This window comes from Spermophilus citellus (assembly GCF_964194105.1).
Source record: "Spermophilus citellus genome assembly, chromosome: 3".
In the NCBI taxonomy this organism is placed as follows: domain Eukaryota; kingdom Metazoa; phylum Chordata; class Mammalia; order Rodentia; family Sciuridae; genus Spermophilus; species Spermophilus citellus.
The window spans coordinates 136,502,918-136,520,363 of record NC_138184.1 but is presented as its reverse complement, the minus strand read 5'-3'; the positions used below and the strand labels follow the sequence as shown (position 1 = coordinate 136,520,363).

Here is a 17,446-nt window from a genome sequence, read left to right as displayed (position 1 = left end):
GGTTAGCCCCAGACTCTGCCCACAACACCCCAAAATCTGTCTGCCTCACCCACCAGCCTCAGCACCTCTGTCCTAGGCTTCAGACCTCTGTATGCTTCCCTGTTCCTCTGCAGAGGGGCCTGGACCAGTTCCAAACCATCGCAACTGTTAGCTCTGACCTCCGTTGACCCAGCAAATATCCAAGCACTTACTAGGTGCCAGTCCCCATTTGTGGTAAGCAGCAACTAATCAATAAGCCAAACACATCCCTTACAGTCTTATTTTTGATTCTCAGCATTGCCATTTAGGGCTGTGGGATTAAGAGAAGTTACTTAACCCATCTGAGCAGCAATATCCTCATCTGGCAAATGAGGGTATGAGTTACTGCCTCAAAGCATATAATGATGTAAAAGATCTCTCTGCCTGGTCAGGATTTCCCCTACCTCCCTCCAGAAGGGAAGAACAGAGGCCACACTGCCTGTATGCAAAACTCTGAAATTGGCAGTGTATGAAATTATTTTGAAGAGTGAGCTGTGGCTTTGGTGGTATGCTTTTTGTTACAGAAACAATTCCTGTGTGTGTGAGTGATCTCCTGGAGCAGGACCCTGTTGTTCTCTCAGTCTATCTGGTCCCTGGGACATCTTTCCCCTGTGCTGGGCTCTTTACCTTGTGCTGGGCTGCACCTTATGGACTTAGAACTGGGCACCAAGACTGTGTCCTTCTTTGCTGCAGGGGCCCGGGTTCTCAGGATTCCTGTGGGATGCCACAGCCGGTGTGGAGCTGAGAGACGCTGCGTCACAGGAGAGCTCGCCCAGCAATGGACATGGGAAGCCCACGGGCCCTAGCCCATACCTCGCGAGGTTCAAGGTACCCTCTTCATGTCATCTGCACAGCCAGCTCCTTGTAAAAAGGAAAACAAAAAGTTTCTTTTATAAAACCAAGCAAGAGGAGCCTTGTGTTCAGCTCATTGCCTTGATTTGGTTCTCTCAGAGTTGGGTCAATACCTGCTCCTAGGGCTTCCTTGGCAGGTGACCTTGCCCAGTGCATACATGAAAGGGATCTGGAGGGACTCTCAGCCCTGATAACTCTGACACCTGGGCAAGGAGGAAGAGAAGCCCTGCCACGCACACCTGCAGTCCCAACTACTCAGAAGGCTGAGGCTGAGGATCTCATGAGCCTGGAAGTTCAAGGCCAACCTAGGGAGACCCCCATCTCAAATATAAAAAAGAAAAAAAAAAAGGAGGAGGAAGGTGATCATATAGCCAGTTCCCAAACCCAACACATCAGAAGCACCTAGGAACATTTTCTCAAAAATCACAGATTTTTGAGACCTTATCCCAGTCAGAATTTCTAGAATAGGGCCTGGGACTGTCTATTTTTCAAAAGCACCTTGAGCAGTTCTTCTGCTGCCTGGCACAGGCTACTAAAGCCCTGCATTTGGCAGTGGCTGGTTTGGGGGTTACAGAGATGCCCTCAGCTGCTTCTCAGGCCTCATATCCTTATTACCAAGGAGAGTTGTCTGGAGGAGATCCATAGGAGCTCTGGGTGGAAGCACCAGAGTAGCCCTGTGGATGGCATCTCCAGATGTGCCCAGCCCTCAAGGGAGCCTCTGTCTCACAGAGTCAGGGAGCAGCTACACAGATTGGTCTGAGTGTCATCCTGAATCCACCTGGATGCCCTTGGGAAATATTAATAGACAGCAAAATGCCTAGAAACTGGGCGGCAAGAGGGAAGAGAAGCCAGGAGCTCAGACAGGTACCCACATGGGCAGTGATTGGAACTTATCTTCATGGTACTTAACTGTGAAACCCCAGGACGGGCAGAGTGATTCGTCACTATAGAGCCCAGCAAGCCCATCCCTTGCTGGGCCTGGAGACTCCCTTCATTCTGTGTGCTCCACAGCAGTTCTGAAGCCTCGGAGCCACCCCTAACCCCAGCATAGTTTATCTCTGGCCAGAGCCCCCTGTGTTGGGGGTTACAAGGCCACCCATGCCCTCTCACGTTTGTACCTGCAGAAGCGGGGCAGTGCTCACACACCAGAGTATCTGCTGTGGTCCCCATCGGCACCTCTCACTCCCCTGCCTGTGGTATTGATGGCTTTCTGTCTGCACAGACACACCTGAGGTGCTGATGTGTGAGTCAGCCAGATTCGGTCTTTACAACCTCCTAATACCACATGGGGCCACTCTTTTTACTTTGAGTGGCTGTTCTGGCTTTGGCCAAGCAGGGCAGCAGTCAGAACCAGCTAGTGTCATTAAAAGGCAAGCGGTTATTAATAGGCCAATAAGAAAATGCCATGGTGTCGTGATCAGTGGGCCTAAATCCTCTAAAGTGGTACCCTTGCCAGGCACTTGACCTCTTGAATGTGACTTTAGGTCATATTCTAGGACAGGCTTGTGGTCTGTTACAGAGAGGAACTTATCCCTTCAGGCAGTACGTCCCAGCCCTGGCCTCAGGGTGGTTTCTCTGTCAGTCAGGGCCACAGCTGCAAAGCTGTCAGCCCAGATGGGTGGTGGTTACAAACCGGGATCATATCTGCAAAGCAAGACTGTCATACTCCATTCCATGGGGACTCCCCCAACCCCTTCCTTTCTTGTTAGTGTTTAATGTTTGTTGCCATGACAAATGGAAGGGCAGGATTGCCCAACTCTGAGGAGCTGAGCAATACTGTGATGGCCCAGAAGATAAACTGGCCTTATATGTACATGCCTGCCAATTGCAGAAGCTACACAGCGGGGTGCAGGACTGGGGTGCACATCCTCTGCCCCTCAGCCTCTGTGAGCTTTGGGGGTTCACATGTGTAAAACCGGGTGAAAGTGAACATCAGGACAGAGTGGGCCCCAGAGGGACAAGCATTCAAAGGGGATTGAATGGGTTATGTGTGGAGTTGGGGAAGAAACAGAACTCACAGTGGATCCTGGCAGGGGAGCCTCCATGTTTGTTCACAACCACTGGCTGAAGGTACCTCCTCTTCTATGGTGACTTAGGAGGAGAAAATAAAACATGACACTTCCAAATAGATCCAATTTTTCAGACTCTAGGGAGGAGTAAGGGTGGGATATTGGAGGGGATGTTGGAGGGTGGACTGGTAAAGCAAAATTGGTCTTGTTCCTGTAGGTCTTGTGCTTTGCACAGTCTCCCGGGGGGGTATGAGCTGGCCTGCGTGGCCAGCCATGTGTGTGGAGCTGTTGTAACTGATGCAGCAGACGTGGGCGTCTAAGCCTTTCCCTGTTACCTTGTTCACTGATGCCCAGGTGGGAAGTAATGACTTGACCCTCGTTAACCTTCACCTGGCGGCGCTGGCCCTCCCCGGGGGAAAGAATCCAAGCAAGAACCACAGTGATGGCCACCGGTTGGCCAGCTTTGCACAGACCCTGCAGGAAACCCTGAAAGGTAAGAAATGGTCTCAGTGACCGGGATCCACTTCTGCAGGACAGGCAGCAGGAGCCTCTGCCAAGCTCTCTCTCTCTCTCTCTCTCTCTCTCTCTCAAAAGAGCATCACGGGCACAGGGGATGAACACACCCCTGTGTCTCATGGAGTCCCACTGACCCAGTGTGTGGTCCCATCTTTGTCTCTGTGGATCTAGGGTGTAGGACCAAGGCATTGGCTTTTTTGGCTTTTCAGCCTTTCTTGGATGGAAAGAATTAGGGGAAACAAATAAAAATATAATACCATCCATCCCTATGGTGACTCATCCTAGGTCCAGCTGCCTCAGACACCCACTCTGGGGTGTAAGTGCAGATCTGTACTCACTCTTGTGGAAGAGTGACAGGAGGTAACGAGGGGAAATGGCACACCCCTGTGAGTGGCAGATTGAGTTTTTTCCCTGATGAGATGCAGATCGTGATCTCAGATCCTTTAAGTCACCATGGGAGTTTAGACACACCACCGAACTGCTTCGAACTCCATCTGGTGAGGGAAGGGATAGTCCTCGCCTCCCAGGAGTATGCAGAAGGGAAGTACAAGAACAGAGGAGGGTTTCAGGATACACAAATTGACTCTAAAACGCCACAAGGTTTAAAGAAGGCTGAAAAGAGCAGGGTCTCAGGAGAAAGGACACCCTTCATCTCCAGCCGCTACCTGCTGACACGGGTTTTCTGCATTGGGTTGACCCGAAGGGAAAGTCCACATGGCTGTAAAGATGGCAATACGTTCAATGTGGCTTGATTTTTCAGAACAGCAGCCTTCTCTCACAGAAGATGTGCAGCTGGAGACTTGGAAGTCTCTGTTTTTGAGTCTTGAACAATATTTTCTAGCTTTCTAAGACTTCTGCCTGATAAATCGCCCTGTTTCCTTTTTTTAAAAAATTATTTTTTTAGTTGTAGTTGGACACATACCTTTATTTTATTATTTATTTTTATGTGGTGCTGAGGATCAAACCCAGCACTTTGGACGTGCTAGGCAAGCAGTCTACCCATGAGCCCCAGCCCCAAATTGCCCTATTTCTTAAACGAAGGATTCAATAAAAATTCAGCTATCAAAATATTTCAAACGTTGAGCTTACATTTTAAAAGTATTTTTTCTATTGTGAAAAAATACACAGATTGTAAAATGCCATTTTGATCAGTTTTAAGTGTGCAGTTCAGTGGCATTAGGTGCACTTACACTGTGGTGGAGACACGACACCATCCACCTCCAAAACTTCTTTATCTTCCCCAGCTGAAACTCTATCCATTAAATGCTAACTCCCTGTCTCTTCCTCCCTCCTTCAGCCCCTGGAGACCACCATGCTGCTTTCTCTCTATGAATTTGACTGCATCCACTCATCTGTAGGGAGCACTGCTTCCACCTGGGGACTGTTGTGAATAGCACCACTACAAACACGCTTACACAAGCTTACGTTTCGAACCAGGACCTGCTCTGATTAGGAGGTCAGATTCGATTAGCAAAGTCCACTTCTACTTAGGTGATGAGTCCTCAGGCTAAAAACAAGCAGAAGAGATGTTTATGCTGAGATGCCCCATCCAGGAAGTAGCTGCTGCGTAGGAAACTGTTCACCCACAGTTAGTCTTTCCCCTGAGAATGACTTGATAGCATTTTATATCTGTGGACATCTCCATTGTTCTCCATCTTAGACTATTCTTTACATGGAAGCTAAAAGGAAAGATGTCAGTTCCTAATTTCTCTGATAGCCTTAAGCAGTCACCATTTTTTCTCAGATATCCAGGGAGGGATCGGGTTTTTGTCAGGAAACAGGTAGGTTATTGTTCCAAACTGCCAAGGGACTGTTGACCCACAGCCTGGCTTGGCCTTGACCTGTCCAGTTAGGGACAGTAACTTGTACTCCCTGTGTCCCCTGTTTGTTAACTAATATCCAGCTAATTGTTAATGGGTAACACTGTTCAGAGCCAGGGTTTCAGGAAGTGCCACAGCCTGTCTGGGCACAACAGGGGTGAATCAATGAACAGAAAGGTTCAGCTCCAACGAAGATAAAGACTGCATTTCCCACAGCAAACAGAAATGATTCCGTTTGCCAAGTCCAGGCCTTTCCGCCTTTATCTGGAATGTGCCTCCTGGTTGACCCCAGCATATCGTGTGCCAGTGCTCTGATGAGATCTTCTTCTTTCAGACTGGACCAGGGCTGGGGAACAGGGTCTCCCTCTGTGAACTCAGCAAGCGAAGAACAGGGTGCAGAGTCAAGGTTGGCATCTGGTAGGGTCTACCTCAGTGGAGACCCATTCCAGTGGTGGTCACTGGCGCTTTATAAGTCTAGGGGATCTAGATTTATAAAGGAAATCAGCCCCGCCCCCCCGCATTCTCCCCTTACCTCTGGGAACTAAAGAAACAAACCACTAGGCCCCCACCACCCCCTCCAGGCTAATGGATGTCAAGGAGGCCAATCTGGGCTTCTGCGAGCCTGTAAGAACTGCCTCCTTGGCATTACCCACACAGATTTAGCTGCAAGAATAATCCAGATGAACCCGTCCAAAGACAGAACCTTTGTTTTCACTCCCAAAGTCACTTACAACTGGTTCGTTAACCCTTGACACCAGCCTCTTCCTGCTTTCAGTACTGTCTTTTTGGGTGGTGCCAGGGATTGACACCAGGAGTGCTTTACCACTGAGCTACTTCCCCAGCCCTTTCTATTTTTATTTTGAGACAGGCTCTTGCTAAATTGCTTAGGGCCTCTCTAAGTTGCTGAGCCTGGCCTTGAACTTGTGATCCTTCTGCCTCAGTCTCCTGAATCATTGTGACAACTGGCATGCACCGCCACGTCTGGCTAGAATTGTTTTTCTAACCAGTTTTTTTAGGTATCCCAATGAAAATCTCCCTCATTCCGCAGGAACCTTCTGCCTCCATCTTCCATAACTGTCATTTTTCTTTGATAATCAATAAATGCAGCATTTCTCTGCTCTTTCAGAATCAAGCTGCACTTTATTTTGAGGTATTCCTAGGGCCCATTCTGATCAATACTCATGTGATCAATACTTATTTGATCAACATGTGCTTCTCTCGCTAGTGCCGCAAGCACTGTTCCAAGCTCACATTTTAGTAGCTCCTCATCCTCACTCTGTGAAGAGCCCTGGATTAGAAGACTGGCTCTGTGATCTTTGGCAAACTGTTCAGCTTCTCAGATGCTGAGGTTCCTACCTGCAGAGAGGACAGGGTAATAATGGCACCCACCCCATGGGGTTATGACAGTTAAATGGCAGGCTGTGCAGGAAGACGTCAGCACAGAGCCCAGCACACAAGAAGGACTCAGACACTGGTCATTAATGCTGGCTAAGAACAAGTTATTCTCAAATGGCTTTCCTGTTGAAAGTTGGTACTTACTAGACAGCCTGGGCTCACTCTGTTTTGAGTGTTCAGGTTACTGTGATCTAGGGCCTCACAGTGGAGCTGCAGGGGAGGCACATGCCTGTCGCTTTGTTCCTGGCGTCCCCTAGAGGAGAGAGTCATCTGCAGTGCACGAGTACCCTCTGGTGGTGTCTTCTGTCATTTCACTTGGAATTTCTTGCCCTGTAGACATTACTGAAGCATATTTATACCGAAGAAAAAGATTTACTGCAGGTCTCAGATATTTTTATGATTTGACTTAAGAACTAAGGGTAGCTCTTAGAGATTCCCTTAAATCCTGCCTTTCAAATTGTTACATAAATGCCACTCCCTGGGTCATGTGTCTTCCCTGAAGTGAACTCTTTTTTTTTTTCTAGTGAATTTTTTATTTTTATTTATTTTTATTTATTTTTATTATTTTTTTTTTTACTGTTGGTCGTTCAAAACATTACATAGTTCTTAATACATCATATTTCACAGTTTGATTCAAGTGGGTTATGAACTCCCATTTTTACCCCGTATACAGATTGCTGTATCACATCAGTTACACTTCCATTGATTTACATATTGCCATTCTAGTGTCTGATGTATTCTGCTGTCTATCCTATTCTCTACTCTCCCCCTTCCCCTCCCCTCCCCTCCCCTCCCCTTTTCTCTCTCAGGGTTATACAAAATTACATATAAGAGGAAAGGAGGGGTAAGAGAATAAATAATACAAGTGGAAGAAATGATTTACAGTAGAGGGGGTAGAGAGTGAAGTGAACTCTTGACCAGAAGGGTCAGGCAGAGTCCACGGGAATCCCTGGCTGCAGTTCATTGTTCTTTCAGAAGTCCTATTCACTTTGCTTCTTGGTAAATACTTCAGAACTATTCCACTTCCTGTAGGAGTACATCAGACTGTGGGAGAAATGTCTCACTCTCAAAGGAAAATCTTTATCCTCTGGCCTTGATATTACTTTGTAGTCTTTACTTAAACTCCAGCAGAAATTAATTATTTGTATATAACACTCTTGTTAATCTGGTTCAGGAGACTCAGGTAAGGAGACCTGAGTGCATGTGAGAGGCCCCATGCCAACCACTTTCTAACCACTCACAGTAGCAACCAGCAGGAAGTGAACAATTCTCCCCATTTTTTCAACTAAAAGTTTGCCTGAAGCTGAGGAGCTGAGAGGTTGCAAAGCTCAGATGCCATCTCAGAGTCATTCAGCTGTTTTCTCTAGAATTGGGGCCAGGAACCAGTGTTTCCAGATAATCTGCTCTGTAGGGTTTTGATTCATTTTCAGTAACTCTCTGTGGTTACTCTTCCTCCTTTGTTAATTTGGATTAATAAAGTGAAACAAAGACTTAAGGAGAATGGAGACAAAAGAACCACTGCTCCTCTTAGAGAATATGACAGTAAGTTTATTAAACTGAAAATAAATAATCCCAGCAAAAGAATTATGAAAACTGGCTAGTTCAAAAAAAATGAGAGAAGAAAAATGAATTTTTTGATATGTTATCAATAATCCCATTGAAAAATATAAAGAGCAAAAGCACACATTCATAATAAAATAAAAGATCACTTTCATAATAAAAATTTAAAACATCAAACACTTGGAGATATGGTGATAAAATGAGAATAACTATAAAACTACTGAAGAACACTTAAAAGGACTTGAATCAATAAGCATGTAGTTCTCGGGTGGGAAGACTCCATAATTCAAGAAATCCATCTGTTTCATATCTGTGTGTGTTTACTGCACCAGGTTTCAGCTGTGCCCTGGGAGTGGTTCCCAAGCCTGCTGCACACATAACCCCCGAGAGCTGTAGGAAACGCTGAGGACCAGGCCACCAGAGAGTACACCAGCATCTCCATGCCCCTAGGACCCCTGATTTCTGGGGGTGAAACTCGGGCATTAATATTCTTTGGAACCCACATTGTCCCAAGGGCTTTTTAGAGAGTCTCCCTCCTACTTCAATTAGAGCAGCTCCATTTGTACCCATTTACTTTGCAGGCTTACTACAGGGTTTCATTTGAGAACAGGAATTTCCTGTTTAAAAAAAATCACACACACACACACACACACACACACACATACACAAACACATATGGGACAGAGGTTATAGCTCAGTGGAAGAGTCTTTGTCTGGCACATGTGAGGTCCTGATTTTGATTCCCACTACCACAAAAATAGATAGATAAATAGATAGATAGATAGATAGATAGATAGATAGATAGATAGCCAGGTATGGTGGTGCACGCCTCTAATCCCAGTGGCTTGGGAGGCTGAGGCAGAAGAATAGCAAATTCAAGGCCAATTTTAGCAATCTAGTGAGGCACTAAGCAACTTGGTGAGACCTTGTCTCAAAAAATAAAAAGTGCAGAGGATGTGGCTCAGTGATAAAAACTCTCTGGATTCAACCCCCAGCACCTAAATAAATAAATAAAATAATAAGGAAAAAAATGTTTGAAAACTACTGATTTGAAGCAGATCCATCTCTAGGATATACTGATAAGCAGAAAAATTAGGTGAGATCTGATAGATGACATTGCTATGATTTTTGTGAAAATAGATGAACTTGTCTGTTCATTTATGTATAGAATAGTAGGAGGCATAGGAACAAGGAACAGAGTTCTCTGGCCAGCTAAGAACAAGAACATTAAATGAAGTTGACATTGGTTTACTAAAAAAAATCAAATTTTAATTTTCAAATCACATTAACTATCATTATTCCAATAATTTTAATGAAGGGTTATTAAAATGTATTACGGTACAGCTCAAGAATAGATCCACAGGAGGGGATAAAGCTTAGAAACAGATACATGATGCTGAAGATGTTTAAATGACAGGTTGGTTTTACAATTTAGTTGAGAAAGAAAGAATTCTTCAAGAAATGACACTGTCAGAGCCATCAGTAGTTTGTGGGAAAAATAAAAGTAAATTCTCAGCAGGGTAAAGAACAAAACGTTAGAGATGATGTTATAAAAAATTCACTGAATATATGTTTTTCTTTTTTTGGTACCAGGGATTGAACTCGGAGCACTCAACCACCGAGCCACATCCCCAGCCCTATTTTGTATTTTATTTAGAGTCAGGGTCTCACTGAGTTGCTTAGTGCCTCACTTTTGCTGAGGCTGGCTTTGAACTGGAGATTCTCCAATCTCAGCCTCCCGAGCCACTGGGATTATAGGCGTACGCCACTGTGCCTAGCTCTAGGAAAATTTTGTTAGATAGTACTGCATAAAAAATTACACACCTGTGCTTAGCTGATGTGCTTCAGCTGGTCATAGACCAAATGAAAAGGCAAGTGAAGACCAGAGAAAGAAAACAGCTCTGAGATATAATATATGAAGAGTTCATGTAGGTCAATAATTAAGCCTCCAGTACCGTATACAAAGAAGAGACATGATGAGCCAGCCAGCATCCAGATGTCAGTATCCAACACCATTCTCAGATAAGGGCTCCTGAAGAATGGCTTCTAGGACAGGATGATCCTGGTGCATCTTGGCCACTCAGGAAAGATGAAAGTGCCCACACCAAACCTATGGTGGGTATGTGTCAAAAGGAAACTGGAGCCAACAGAAAGAGCTCCCAAATTTGGAAGCTAGAAAAAATGAAGCAACAAAGTAACATTTTAGTGGTTTATAACTCATTGTATGAAATAAATAAATATTCAGGAGTCCATACTGATACAGGTGATTGAATAAATTAATAAATGATGTAATCCCAGTGGCTTGGGAGGCTGAGGCAGGAGGATTGAGGGTTCAAAGCCAGCCTCAGCAAAAGTGAGGTGCTAAGCAACTCAGTGAGACCCTGTCTCTAAATAAAATATAAAATAGGGCTGGGGATGTGGCTCAGTGGTTGAATGCTCCTGAGTTCAATCCCTGATATCCCCCCAAAATTAAAAAATAAATCACAAAGAAGAGGTAAATCTCCTGCACAGCTGAATTTCATATAATTTACATAGAGACGGGCAACCTCAAGGAGGGGAAAAGTGACTAGAAAGAGGCTTCCACGGATACAAAGGCACATCAAAAAAATTGTGCACCATGATCAAGTAGGATTCATCCCTGGGATGCAAGGATGGTTCAATATACGGAAATCAATAAATGTTATTCACCACATCAATAGACTTAAAAATAAGAACCATATGATCATCTTGATAGATGCAGAAAAAGCATTCGACAAAGTACAGCATCCCTTTATGTTCAAAACATTAGAAAAACTAGGGATAACAGGAACTTACCTTGACATTGTAAAAGCTATCTATGCTAAGCCTCAGGCTAGCATCATTCTGAATGGAGAAAAATTGAAGGCATTCCCTCTAAAATCTGGAACAAGACAGGGATGCCCTCTCTCACCACTTCTGTTCAACATAGTTCTCGAAACACTGGCCAGAGCAATTAGACAGACGAAAGAAATTAAAGGCATAAAAATAGGAAAAGAAGAACTTAAATTATCACTATTTGCAGATGACATGATTCTATACCTAGAAGACCCAAAAGGGTCTACAAAAAAACTACTAGAACTAATAAATGAATTCAGCAAAGTGGCAGGATATAAAATCAACACACATAAATCAAAGGCATTTCTGTATATCAGCGACAAAACTTCTGAAATGGAAATGATGAAAAACACTCCATTCACAATATCCTCAAAAAAAATAAAATACTTGGGAATCAACCTAACAAAAGAGGTGAAAGACCTATACTATGAAAACTACAGAACCCTAAAGAAAGAAATAGAAGAGGATCTTAGAAGATGGAAAAATATACCTTGTTCATGGATAGGCAGAACTAACATCATCAAAATGGCGATATTACCAAAAGTTCTCTATAGGTTCAATGCAATGCCAATCAAAATCCCAATGGCATTTCTTGTAGAAATAGATAAAGCAATCATGAAATTCATATGGAAAAATAAAAGACCCAGAATAGCAAAAACAATTCTAAGCAGGAAGTGTGAATCAGGTGGTATAGCGATACCAGATTTCAAACTATATTACAGAGCAATAGTAATAAAAACAGCATGGTACTGGTACCAGAACAGGCGGGTGGACCAATGGTACAGAATAGAGGACACAGAGACTAATCCACAAAGCTACAACTATCTTATATTTGATAAAGGAGCTAAAAACATGCAATGGAGAAAGGATAGCATCTTCAACAAATGGTGTTGGGAAAACTGGAAATCCATATGCAACAAAATGAAACTGAATCCCCTACTCTCGCCATGCACAAAAGTCAACTCAAAGTGGATAAAGGAGCTAGATATCAAATTAGAGACTCTCCGTCTGATAGAAGAAAAAGTTGGCTCCCATCTGCAGATTGTGGGGACGGGCTCAAAATTCCTTAACAGGACACCCATAGCACAAGAGTTAATAACAAGAATCAACAAATGGGACTTTCTTAAACTGAAAAGTTTTTTCTCAGCAAGAGAAACAATAAGAGAGGTAAATAGGGAGCCCACATCATGGGAACAAATTTTTACTCCTCACACTTCAGATAGAGCCCTAATATCCAGAGTATACAAAGAACTCAAAAAATTAGACAATAAGAAAACAAACAACCCAATCAACAAATGGGCCAAGGACATGAACAAACACTTCACAGAGGAGGACATACAATCAATCAACAAGTACATGAAAAAATGCTCACCATCTCTAGCAGTCAGAGAAATGCAAATCAAAACCACCCTAAGATACCATCTCACTCCAGTAAGATTGGCAGCCATTATGAAGTCAAACAACAACAAGTGCTGGCGAGGATGTGGGGAAAAGGGTACTCTTGTCCATTGCTGGTGGGACTGCAAACGGGTGCGGCCAATTTGGAAAGCAGTTTGGAGATTCCTGGGAAAGCTGGGAATGGAACCACCATTTGACCCAGCTATTGCCCTTCTCGGACTATTTCCTGAAGACCTTAAAAGAGCACACTACAGGGATACTGCCACATCGATGTTCATAGCAGCACAATTCACAATTGCCAGACTGTGGAATCAACCCAGATGCCCTTCAATAGATGAATGGATAAAAAAAATGTGGCATTTATACACCATGGAGTATTACGCAGCACTAAAAAATGACAAAATCACGGAATTTGCAGGGAAATGGATGGCACTAGAGCAGATTATTCTTAGTGAAGCTAGCCAATCCCTAAAAAACAAATACCAAATGTCTTCTTTGATATAATGAGAGCAACTAAGAACAGAACAGGGAGGAAGAGCAGGAAGAAAAGTTTAACATTAAACAGAGACATGAGGTGGGAGGGAAAGGGAAAAAAAAAGGGAAATCACATGGAAATGGAGGGAGACCCTCATTGTTTTACAAAATTATATATAAGAGGTTATGAGGGGAATGGGATAACAAACATGGAGGGAAATGAATTACAGTAGATGGGGTAGAGAGAGAAGATGGGAGGGGAGGGGAGGGGGGATAGTAGAGGATAGGAAAGGTAGCAGAATACAACAGTCACTAATATGGCAGTATGTAAAAATGTGATGTGTAACCGATGTGATTCTGCAATCTGTATTTGGGGTAAAAATGGGAGTTCATAACCCACTTGATTCTAATGTATGAAATATGATTTGTCAAGAGCTTTGTAATGTTGTGAACAACCAATAAAAAAAAAAGAAAGAAAAAAAAATAATGCAGATTAAACCTAAAAAAAAAAAAAAAGAAAAAGAAAGAAAGAGGCTTCCATTTTCCAAGCTAATTTTCTTCAGTGGGGATACTCAATGTTGATAAAGAATGCAGAGAGGGGAACTTTCTTACCTTGCTGGGAGGGTTGACACCGGAGCAGCCTTTGGAAACTAGGCTGGCACTGTCTATCCAGTGTCTGGACTGGTGGCCATGTTGTTTTTCTGTCCTAGATTAAGGACAGAAAGCAGGGATACAGATATTTGAATGAGTTTCTCATTTCAGCATTATTTACAGCTTTGGAAATAGCCTTAGAAGTTATCCGCAGCAGGAGAATTATAAATCATGTCCATTACCATGGGTGATGGATGCTGTAGCTGCTCATTGAAGGCCAAGGAGGGACCCAAACTTTCCCCTGGTCCAGTGATCTGATTTAATCAATCCTCAGGCAGATAGAGCACAACTGCCAATCAGGGAGTAGCATTGCTTACCTCTCCAGCCTCATCTTGAGCATCTGGCTTCTTGACACCCTAGATGGTAGAAGCGTCCAGCTATTCTAGGTACTGCCCCCAACACATACACAGGAAACCAGGTAGTTCCCCAACTCCCTGCCCTTGTGCGGGTTCCAGCTCACCTTGCTGCCCTGAGTACTCCTGCACATACTCTAAGACCCAAGTGAGCCATTACCACCTCCAGGGAGCCTCCCCTGACCCCCCTACCTTGTGCTATATTTTCTGTGCTTCTGGTTTTATACTCAAACTCCACTCTTGTCTGTCTGTCCATTAGATGGTGAGCTCCTCAAGGGCAGGAGTGTGTTTTATTCATCTCTGAATCTCCCGCACAGTAGGACCCAAGTAGGTGCTCTGTAAATGTCTGCTGGGCAAAACCCTAAGGCCTTTTTCCACCATTGGATTCGACTAGGGGTGGTTCTGTGTCACCTCTCCTCTCCAAATTAACCTCCTCCTAAAGTTTTGGGGCAGCAATTGCACAAAACATTTGGAAAAATTGGGAGAATGAGAAACCTGCTGTAGTCCTCACCCTGGAGAGTCAGCACAATCCCATTTCAAGGGACTGAGGTCAAGGTCGAGTTTTGCTTCCTACCTGCTCCTTAATTCCTAATTTTTTTTTCCTTCTACTTATAGGAGAAAAAGATGTCATTATTTTAGGGGATTTTGGCCAAGGACCAGATAGCAGTGACTATGATATCCTGAGGAGGGAAAAATTCTACCACCTGATCCCTGCCCACACCTTCACCAACATCAGCACCAAGAATCCTCAAGGCTCCAAGTCTCTAGACAACATCTGGATCAGTAAAAGCTTGAAGAAGGTGTTCACAGGTAGGGGAGGACTTCCTCATGCTTCCTCACGTTGAACAATGCAGTGCTATCTTGCCTCCTCTGCGGACATTTATGGGGAGAGGAGGGGTCACCATTTAGGTAGTGACCATATAAGTATCATTCATTTGGAGACACTTTTAAGCATGAAGGGGTGTGGCACACAATTAAAAGGTGCCCGACTGATCTCAGGCAAACCTCATTATAGATCATCCCTGTAAATTAGCAGAGTTTGGCTGATTCCCAGATGAGCTGATAACTTACCTGAACTTTAAGGACACTTAGTCATTCAGCAAACATTTGTCAAATGTTCAGACACTGTGTTGTGGATGGGGCTCCCCAACATGCTGTTATGGGGTGAGCAGCGTCAGGAGGAAAAAAAGTGCTCAGTGCTTCACAAGCAGCAGGGTGTGGTAGGTGATCTCTTTTCTCAGGAAAAGCAGCCATTCTCCCCAACTGCAGCCTGCTGAGTCAGGAGACAACTAGTCAGCAAAAAGGAGGGACAGAGGGTGTGTGTGTGTGTGTGTGTGTGTGTGTGTGTTTTGCTGGGGATTAAACCAAGGTCTAGGCAAGCTCTCTGCCCCTGAGCTGCACCCTAAACCTCATAGTAGGATCTTTTGATGAAAGACTAAAACAGTGGTTCTGAACCCTCCCTAGACATTTACCAAGTCTCCAGATGCCTATTATGCTTCACCAAGAAATTTAAAAATAAGAAAAGTAGCAATGCCTCGGTCCCCCATGAGTCTTAACATGCAACCAGGACTGAGAGACCCTGGGGACTGGAATTTCTAGCGGTGGGGGGGGGGGCAGGCACTCACCTCTTGGAGGTGGACTCTCAGGGATCCCTCCTCTGACACATGGGCCGTTCTGACCTTGCACCTGCCGGCCTGATTCCTTGGTCTCTTCCCTCTCCCTTCAGGTCACTGGGCTGTGGTGAGAGAAGGTCTCACGAACCCTTGGATTCCAGATAACTGGTCCTGGGGCGGAGTGGCTTCTGAACATTGCCCCGTGCTTGCTGAGTTTTACACAGAAAGAGACTGGAGCAAGAAGGAAGGTCCTCGGAATGGCAATGGGGTCACCTTGGAGCGGAGTGAAGCCAACATTAAGCATGAGCGATGATGACCCCCAACTTGATTTTTTCGCCCCCCTGACCCAGCTGGGCACAGGCCAGGAGTTGGCCCTTCCTGGTGACCGTGCAGGCCCTTTCTGTCTTCATCTGAGGAAGTCTGCACATGGGCCGTGGCCCGCTGCTTCCCTCGGGGACACTTGAGGACCTCTCCTGGTGGGTGGGGGAGCATGTTGGGCCCTTGCTGCACCAGGCGGGCACAGCAGCAGCCCACAGAGGTCTGAGATGTCTCCCTGGATGCACTGAGCTCAGCAGCGTGGGGCTGTCGCTGCTGGTCGAGTGACCATGTGAGAACAGCCCCAGAACTGAAAAGCCCAAGCCCTGGCTGAGCCATACCAGAGCGCTGGTCTCTGACCCACCAGTATGTGATGTTCCGGCTGCAAATTGCAGAATGCTTTTAACTGTGATTGAGCATTCTTCTCAAATATTTTGAGTGGTGATTTTTAGTTTTGTTTTGAAAAAATAAACAGATTAACCTGCCTGGCTGCAGTGAGAGCGTGGGACAGGTTTCCCTGCTGCGTGTTTTGTCGCCACCCTCAGGTCCTCTCCTTGGAGCTGCGGCCCACCCTACCCGCTTTACTCTCCACCCTAGACCTGCAGGGCTGCCTCTCCCACCCTGTCACCTGGCCTTGGCACACTGCAAAACCTTCCTTTTATCCCCCTCCCTTCCCCAAGCTCCTTCTCAGACCTGACTCCTTTGCCAGACTAAGAGGTCTTGAGCACCCCTTGGGCTTCTGGGCCTTCCCTAGGAGAGGAGAATTCTATCCCGAGGGCCTCTCTTCCTCCCTCCTTCCCACCCACTCATTCTCCATCAGATTCCTAGCTCAGAGCCTCCCCTTCATTGATTGCTGTGAATATACGATTGGGTTTCATATCCACAGATTCAGAAGACCTCAGGTTGAAAATACTCTAAAAAAGAAATGACAGCCCAGCGCAGTGGGGGCACACCTGTAATCCCACCAACTGGGGGCAGGGGTGGTGGTTGAGGCAGTGTCCAGGGCTCCTTTAGCCTTGAACAATGAAGGTGTGAACTGGCTTCCACAGCTGGAGGCCAGCGCTCCTTTCTCTGCCAGCTGCCACATGCTCCCAGAGGTTCCCCAGGCAATCCTACTCTGTTTGATCTGCCTGCTTGGAATCCCTAGAGCCCAGGATCCATGAGCGGGGTGGGGGGGGGGGGCGGGGGTGGGGGGGGGGTGGCAGCCTTGCCGGAGTCCCTCTGTTCAGGAGCCATCTGCCTTGACACTCGACTAAATCAGTCAGGCTCTCTCCAGGTGAATTGGGCTGGCACTAAATAAACACACAGACACAGAAAGTACACTTTTCTTGGGATTTAGTGACAAAGGAGGCAAGAGAGACAGGCTGAAAAAAAAAAAGCATTCCTGAAACCCAATTTATCAGGGAGAAGACACCGGAGAAAGTTCCACCCAAATAAGGCAAAGAATTGGGTTTCAGGAGGATATAGCCCACTCCCAGAGCTTAATTCCATGCCTAGCGAAGGGAGGTCCACCTGCTTTGGTTCTGCCAGCAGAAGCCATTTTCACACCTTCATTGCTCAAGGCCAAGGGTATGTACGGGCTCAGTTTCTGTTCATGGCACCCGACAAGGCAGGAGGTC

General features: G+C 45.4%; 1 protein-coding gene across 2 annotated transcripts in view; it reads left to right on the top strand.

The window, feature by feature from the left end:
• EEPD1 (endonuclease/exonuclease/phosphatase family domain containing 1) overlaps nucleotides 1-16,335 on the top strand; it is a 117,127-nt gene extending 100,792 nt beyond the window's left edge. For both annotated transcript variants that reach the window (XM_081284489.1, XM_081284490.1), the window contains exons 5-8: nucleotides 712-846; nucleotides 3,234-3,372; nucleotides 14,515-14,709; nucleotides 15,626-16,335. In XM_081284489.1, coding sequence (XP_081140615.1) covers nucleotides 712-846; nucleotides 3,234-3,372; nucleotides 14,515-14,709; nucleotides 15,626-15,825 — 669 coding nt within the window. In that variant the 3' untranslated portion in view covers nucleotides 15,826-16,335. The remainder of the gene's footprint in view (nucleotides 1-711; nucleotides 847-3,233; nucleotides 3,373-14,514; nucleotides 14,710-15,625) is intronic.
• Nucleotides 16,336-17,446: the final 1,111 nt, after the last annotated feature.